General features: G+C 43.1%; 1 protein-coding gene across 1 annotated transcript in view; it reads right to left on the reverse strand.

Moving 5' to 3' along the window:
- Nucleotides 1–4,808, reverse strand: part of LOC311101232 (endothelin-converting enzyme 2-like) — a 72,604-nt gene extending 67,796 nt beyond the window's left edge. Inside the window, exons 1-2 of the mRNA XM_084142344.1 lie at nucleotides 4,733–4,808; nucleotides 4,479–4,625 (exon numbers count right to left, since the gene is read on the reverse strand). Coding sequence (XP_083998470.1) covers nucleotides 4,479–4,511 — 33 coding nt within the window. The 5' untranslated portion in view covers nucleotides 4,512–4,625; nucleotides 4,733–4,808. The remainder of the gene's footprint in view (nucleotides 1–4,478; nucleotides 4,626–4,732) is intronic.
- Between the last annotated feature and the right edge of the window lie 3,820 nt (nucleotides 4,809–8,628).

Here is an 8,628-nt window from a genome sequence, read left to right on the forward strand (position 1 = left end):
GCTCAGGCACCACAGAATTAGGGTCCAATTCACAAACCTATCAATATAACGTGTTGTAATCCCTACTGCCTCTAATCTGGCGTACTCACTAAACACAAATACTGCGTTTGTAAATTAAGTCTGAGTGTTGGAGTGTGCCCCTGTCTGTCCGTAAAAAATATGAAAAAAATCGTGCCATCTGGTTTGCTTAATATAAGGAATTTGATATATAGCATTTACTTTTATTCAAGTATGACAATTGAGTACTCTTTCCACCTCTGTACTTAAGTACATTTAAAACCAGATACTTTTAGACTTTTACTCAAGTAGTATTTTACTGGGTGACTTTTACTTTTACGTGAGTCATTTTCTATTAAGGTATATTTACTTTTCCTCAAGTATGACAATTGAGTAATTTTCCCACCACTGCGTGAGAGCAATAACCGTGTTTAATTCTCCAAGTGTCTTGTACAAACACACACTTACATACACACACACACACATACATACACAGTCCGCAAGTCTACAAACAGTTTAAAGATTTCAAGGGAACTACACAGATATGAACATACACTTACATAAACTACTCAGTAATACGTACAGTACATATTGGACGACAACACACATAGGCGAAAAGGGGCCTTTTCTTTTCTTTTTCAAAGTGGAATTCCCACTCTAGTATGTTTTAGGTATTCTATTGCACAGGTAGGATAGTGTAGGTAGACAGAGAAGTGAGGAGGCATTTGTAAGACATTTGTGAGACAAAGTTGCGGTGGGATGAGGATTCCATCCCATGCAGACTGGCAGATAAGTGCTAAAAGGCGGTGGTGTTATCCACTAGACCAAACGTAGGCCACAAAAGAATTACTTCTTAACCTCATTCCTAATAGGGCCCTGAGTTTTCCCTAACCATGTGACCTTACAGGGGCCTAAGGTTGTAGTGTATAACTGGGGCCCAGAGTTTTCCTGGTCAGGTCATATGGTCATACCCACAACTACCCCCTCATGTCTATCTACCCTCCTCTCCTCCTGCTTTGTCCATCTCAGGTGCAGAGTTGGCAGAATGTTAAACAACCAGATCAGGAAAAACACAAAGAGGGGGAGGGAGAGAGAGAGAGAGAGAGAGAGAGAGAGAGAGAGAGAGAGAGAGAGAGAGAGAGAGAGAGAGAGAGAGAGAGAGGGGGGGGGGGGGGTGAGAGAGCGAGAGAGAGAGAGAGAGAGAGAGAGAGAGAGAGAGAGAGAGAGAGAGAGGGTGAGAGAGAGCGAGCGAGAGAGAGAGAGAGAGAGAGAGAGAGAGAGAGAGAGAGGGTGAGAGAGAGCGAGAGAGAGAGAGAGAGAGAGAGAGGGGGGGGGTGAGAGAGAGAGAGAGAGAGAGGGGGGGGGGGGGTTGGGTGGGGTGGTTGGAACAGATGGAGAGAGAGAGAGGGAGAAATGTTGTCAAGTAACCAAGGAGTTAGAGAGAAAGATTTGCCAGAAGAGATGTTATGGAGGAAGAGATGGAAGTAGAAGGAAGAGTAGGGAGGACTTAAAATATGTCAGAGTATTTAAATAAAAAAGCAGTAAACAGAGGAAAATAAACACAGACTGCATCCACTTTAGGATACACAGGCTAAAGTGGATGACAGTCAGTGACAAATGACAGTGGTGAGTGTTTTCCATGATCTTAACAAATCAGCTCATTATCTCAAGTCTTGGTGTTGAGCCTGCATAGGGTTATTCAAAAATGTGTCAAATCTCAAATTATGGCACCCTTTTCTCTAGATAGTGCACTATGTTTGGCCAGCCCTTTGTAGGAAATAGGGTGCTATTTAGGACGTAGCCGTTGACCTCTCCAGCCCTGCCGATGGAGCCAGGACAGATGGAGAGTCTCGCTTCAGACAGGAAGGAGCTCACCCCACCGCCCTAAGGCAGGACACACACGCACACACAGGATACCCAGCCCTGATAAACCCCGGGTTCAGGTCACTCAAGGGCCTCCTTCTCCAGCCGTCACTCAGTCTTGGCCTTTCCCATCACGCCCTCAACTGGTCCCAGCAAAGCAACTGCTAACACTTTACTTGAGGCTGAGGCCACACAGAGACGTATGACAACGTATGAAAATGCACACGCGTTTTGCTTAAAAAACATGGTTAAAAAACTATAATTATGATCATGACATGGATGGTCAGTCCTTGCATCTATACCTCTGTCTATGAATTTCAGAGTGGTTACATTTCTCCAGCCCCCTCAGCTGTTTAACAAAACAAGTGGCGGGGTGGCGGCTTTGTTGCTTTTCGAATCCTGGATTGCCCCTTTAATGCTTTTGGGGTGCATTTCCTCCACATTGTAAGCATTTATAGCATGTATAGTATAGCATCATCTCATAATGATCCTGACTTAAGAGATATTATTATCATAAGCCTTATAATAAGTTATATATATGCTCATACATGCTTATAACAAGTGATAACGCATTATTCCTGTCCGCTTCAAGTAAAGTGTTACTGTTACGGAGCAACCACCTTAAGGTGGCAGATCTGGGTGTCACTGCTGCTTCCTTGAAATAATCCTGTTTGGCTCAATTGGTAGAGCGTGGTGCTTGCAATGCCAGGATTGCGGGTTTGATTCCCACTGGGATCACTAATATGAAATTGTATGTCCGCACAGTAAATCACTTTGGGTAAAAGAGAAGTGTCTGCTAAATTGACTAAATATGGAAAATTGATCTCCATATGTACTGTATGTAAACGTATGTTACTCACACCTGTGCGAGTAAGTGTGTCATGACATACACCCGTGCATTTCTCTGCATGTTACTATCTGGGGCAGACCTGATGTGCTTTGATGTCCTACATGCTAAAGTGTGATGAGATCAGCCCTTTGAGGCAGTGTAAATACCATTGGTCTTCTTAACACAGGTACTGGGAACAGTAGAGGCCTCGTAACAGTTTGTTCAGCTAATGTTGAGTTAGTGCACAGTGTGTCTAACGGCCGACAGCCTGCTCGACTGTGGCCCGGTGCACAGATTGCGTTATTAATGATGTTCATTAGAGAGATAATGAAGATATTCAGAAATGCCCCCGGGGACTACAGGGTACTAATTGATTCACGGCATATTGGACAGTGGTCGGGAATGCTCTTCCAGCTCCTTAGGCCTACATTGCAGACAGGTCTATACAGAGCCATAAGCCTCCATACTGAGCCCATACAGTAGGCCTACTTCACCTGCTCTCAGTTTCAAACAGAAATAAACACACACAGAAATAAACACACACAGAAATAAACACACACACACACAATACCTATCCAGCTGGAATTGTACCTAGATAGCCTTATCTGTTGGATCACAACACACATTTCACATCTCACTTTGGTATCATAATACTGTTCCAGTACTGAACAGATGGTCATTTTTGTCCATTTTTACATCCCATAATATTTAGGTGACAATGACATGATGCAACAGTGCCATAGCAACAACAGGTACAGTCTGTCAGACTGGAATCTCTACATAACAAAACAAGAATGCCTATCCAGTGTGACCGGTCAACAGCTGTGAAAAAGCAAAATGGAGAAGTTCAAAATAAACAAGTAAGGCCTAGGTTAGTTATATGCTAGTGTAACCTACTGAGGTTCAAACTGAGTGTCTCCTAAGCTCCACAACTGTGTGAGCCAAAACTAAAGCCCATGCACGCGAGTGTGTGTGTGTGAGAGAGAGAGAGAGAGAGAGAGAGAGAGAGAGCACAGTGCAACTCAACCATAGGCTGTGTGTTTGTGTTCCCCTTAATAATAATAATAAGGCATTTAGCAGACGCTTTTATCCAAAGCGACTTACAGTCATGCGTGCATACATTTTTCGTGTATGGGTGGTCCCGGGGATCGAACCCACTACCTTGGCGTTACAAGCGCCGTACTCTACCAGCTGAGCTACAGAGGACCACCTTAAAGAGGTGACACTGAATAAAACCTCAACCTCTCTATTAACATTTACTGGTGTCCCCCCATGGGCCTTGGACTAAGCAACTTCTCTCTAACAACTTGAAATAATTACATTCAAATTATTAAATGTAATAACATGTAGGCCTACGGTGGAAAAACGTGTTTCTGGATTTATGCATGAGTGTCTGAGGCTGCACTTTCTCTTATGAAAGCATTTAGATAAATTATGAAAAGATACCGACGTTTGTATGGAAAGAGCAAGCGCACTATTTCCATCATGGGCAGTGAGCGCCGATCACAGTATTTTAAGGATGGATATGAGGAGGACCAAAGCCTACCTGGGAATCTGCTCGAGCATTATTGTCCGCATAGCCTACAACATGTGCAGAATATAAACAAGGCATATTCTAATCATGACTGCGAAATTGTTTTAGCAGTGAGAAACTCGATAAAATAAATATGGTGATTGATTGCAATGGGTTTCGATCACATACGTGCGTTCGCGGGGCTCTGTCTCCTAATAAATAATGAGAAGAGTAGCATCATGCTTGAGAATATAATCAAATCATTACAAGACTTACGTTGTTCCGCAAATCTTGCAGAGCTACGCTCATCGTGCAACAGACAGCAACATCGACGGCTGGGCGAGCGCAAGAGACCCTCTACCTCTGCTGCTGACGATTCCAGTGGCTGGATCGCGAAGCCATCTCTCTCTCGTTCTATCAAATCTGCGGAACAACAAACAACATATACTAAACATTTCTCACACATGTCAATAGCTATCCGTATTGATCTAGGACCGCAATGGACTGTGCGCGCCAGAGCATAACATTACCTAATCCCAAAGCTAGTGTCTCTCGAATGCAAGCAGAATAGGCCTACAGCAGAATGTTTCCATGTTGGGAGAAAAAGCCTTTTCACGCGTATAGTCGGCTAACCCAGGGATGAACGAGAAGGAAGATTGCAATCACACTGCAGACTACACCCCGCCCTCTCTCTCTCTCTCTCTCTCTCTCTCTCTCTCTCTCTCTCTCTCACACACACACACACACACACACAACCATGGACACATCCCTTCCTTTGCCAATACATTTTTTTTTATTGTAGGCTAGGCATCGGGTTGGGGTGCTGAGGGGTATTTCTAGGGAAGATAATTGCAGTGAGATAGGCTACACAGTGAAGGGCAAAAGCTGTGTGTCAAGAGAATTAAATACTGACTTCACCTTAATATTTCAAATACTAACAGAAATGCACCTGGTTACACATCCTGTAGAAAAGTAAGATTTTACTGGGGCAGTTATTCACTTAAGTAGGCCTATTTGTACATCTCCCTTTAGTGTAGGCTACAATGTATCAGAAGTGTGTGTACGGGCGTTCATTCGTGTGTGTGTGTGTGCATTTTCGCTTGTTTATGTGCGTGTGTGTCTTTCTGTAACACATTTTAGCATTGTGCACTTATACATTGCATCAATCCAATATTGTAAGTGGCTGGCCAGTAATTGAAGAGCGCTGCAATGGCTACAAACCAAAATGAAGATGCATTGACTGGCTTCAGACCAGCACACAGGTGCAGTGAATTGAAGAACCTCTGAAAGTCACAGATGACCATCATTTGGAGGTCATTAGATAGATATAAGGGTGTACTGCCTTAATAAAAAACAAGCTGTGTCCCAAATGGCTTCTTATCCCCTGTAGTGCACTACTTTTGACCAGGGCCCATAGGCCACATAGACACACACACAAAGGGCTAGATGATTTGTGAGCATCTGGTATTGTATTCATTTAAAGCATTTATTCATTTGAGAGGCATTCAGTGATCAATACACCAAGACTGTGCAGTCAGCTCTGAGACACATGGAGGTTGTTTTTCACATTCTAAAAGGAAAACAAGGTCGCTGGATAGTGAATGGACACGGTTGTTGATAGACCTGTCTTCTGAAATCAGCATCTCTCACCTTGAGCAATACCGAGGCCTGCCTGTATCACAACAATAACTGAGATTCACTCTATGGGTGAACACACACACACATTCTCACGCACACAAATCTAATCTCATAATTTTTTCAGCCACACACTCATGTGTGCACGTACACACACACACACACGTTGTCAACACAAATCTCTTACTGAGGTGGGTTGGTCTCAGATACCTCACAGAGCACCACCGTGGCACTCAGGAATAGCCGTTTCTAAAGTCAATCAAGTTTTTTTTCTGTGCTGCTGAATCTTTCTCTCTTTCTTTCTTTCTCTCTCCCTCTCTCTCTCAGACTGTCTCCCTCCCTTCAAAGGTTGAGCCTTGCCATTGGAGAGCAATGTTCTCACCTTGCGTATGGCCTCCCCTTGAGGCTCTTCTCAACACAAGACCCAGCTCTGGTTCTTGTGTATTTTCTTTATATATGAAATGTGTAAAGTGTATCAAATAATTCAGCCTCGCTTCCATTGATACTCTGTAATAGAGGTCTTCACAGGTCCACTTTTTGTCTCGGATCTGGGTCGGGTCTGATATAATTGCCATGGGACTCGGGTATGTGCAATTAACATTTATTTACCATCTGGACCCGACTGGACCCGTCCTCTATTAATTTAATTAGAGAGGTGATGAGAAAACTGGACAAGCTTGTTATCTGTGTCAGCCAATTGCTGGCCAGGTCCAGCTGAAACCGGTTCCGGCCGCTCACCTCTCGTCCGCCTGTTGCTGAGGAGAGAGAGATTAAGAGAGAGGAGCCTTGGCCTAGGCTACTGTTGATTGCGAAGATGGAGGTATTTTTCATTGACGTAAAATGAAAGTTAGAGGAGAAAGAGTGTAGTGAAAAGAAGTAGAGAAGGGGAATGTCCTACGTGGGGACAAGTTTTCATATTCTAGTGGACAAGTCACTATTCAGGTTTGATGCAATTAAAATAGTTACATTGATTTATTTTTGCAATTATTATCATTTATTTTATTATTATTATTATTATATATCATTATTATTCTATGCCTATTTATCCTATTCGAAACCAGTTCTTTAAAGTGTTTTGTTTCATTCTGTTTCAACTGAGTGGCGCAGTGGTCTAAGGCACTGCATCGCAGTGCTAGCTGTGCCACTAGAGATCCTGGTTTGAATCCAGGCTCTGTCGTAGCCGGCCATGACCGGGAGACCCATGGGGCGGCGCACAATTGGCCCAGGGTAGGGGAGGGAATGGCCGGCAGGGATGTAGCTCAGTTGGTAGAGCATGGTGTCTGCAACGCCAGGGTTGTGGGTTTGATTCCCATGGGGGGTATGGAAAAAAAAAAAATGTATGCACTCACTAACTGTAAGAGCGTCTGCTAAATGACTAAAAATGTAAAAAAAACTAATCCTAGTGTTTGCTGCAATATAATAGCCTGTTCGTATTTTACCTATAAAGAACGTCTTGACTTAAGTTTCATAATACCCTTAAAAGTGTAGAAACCTTTGTGAAGGTTTGGTGTGGTGTGACTATTAGGCTACTGTAGCAGGCCTATGAAGGCAGTGCACACCAACGCTCCCTCGGACTCCAACACTTGAACTTGAGGGGAGAAAGAATGTTTTAGGCTTACCAATGTTACTCCTATAATCTAATAATATAATGCTTATCTTAAAAAAATATTTGGATAAAATATGTATGAATTAGCCTCCTTCTGTATGCCTATATGTAGGCTATAGCAGTAGTAGCCTATCTGACAAGGATAAAGAAATGCATGTCAGCGTCGGAAACATGCCTTCGGAAAGTATTCAGACCCCTTGACTTTTTCCACATTTTGTTACGTTACAGCCTTATTCTAAAATGGATTAGGTAAATAAAATTCCTCAGCAATCTACACATAAAACCCCATAATGACAAAGCGAAAATAGGTTTTTAGACATTTTAGCAAATTTATAAAAAATACAAAACATAAATACCTTATTTACATAAGTATTCAGCCCGTTTGCTATGAGACTCGAAATTGAGCTCAGGTGCATCCTGTTTCCATTGATCATTGATTGGAGTCCACCTGTGGTATATTCAATTGATTGGACATGATTTGGAAAGGCACACAACTGTCTATATAAGGTCCCACAGTTGACAGTGCACGTCAGAGCAAAAACCAAGCCATGAGGTCGAAGGAATTGTCCGTAGAGCTCCAAGACAGGATTGTGTCGAGGCACAGATCTGGGGAAGGGTACCAAAAAATGTCTGCAGCATTGAAGGTCCCCAAGAACACAGTGGCCTCCATCATTCTTAAATGGAAGATGTTTGGAACCACCCAGGCTCTTCATAGAGCTGGCCACCCGGCCAAAATGAGCAATGGTAGTGTGTATATATATATATATACACACTACCAGTCAAAAGTTTGGACACACCTACTCATTCAAGGGTTTTCTTACTAATTTTTACAGCATTCTGCAGCGATACGCCATCCCATCTGGTTTGGGCTTGGTGGGACTATCATTTGTTTTTCAACAGGACAATGACCCTACACACCTCCAGAGTGATGGAGTGCTGCATCAGATTACCTGGCCTCCACAATCCCCCAACCTCAACCCAATTGAGATGGTTTGGGATATGAGTCGGACGGCAGAGTGAAGGAAAAGCAGCCAACAAGTGCTCAGCATATGTGGGAACTCCTTCAAGACTGTTGGAAAAGCATTCCAGGTGAAGCTGGTTGAGAGAATGCAAAGAGTGTGCAAAGCTGTCATCAAGGCAAAGGGTGGCTATTTGAAGAATCTCAAATATAAAATATATTTAGAT

This window comes from Coregonus lavaretus (genome assembly GCF_964263955.1).
Source record: "Coregonus lavaretus genome assembly, chromosome: 26".
NCBI lineage: Eukaryota > Metazoa > Chordata > Actinopteri > Salmoniformes > Salmonidae > Coregonus > Coregonus lavaretus.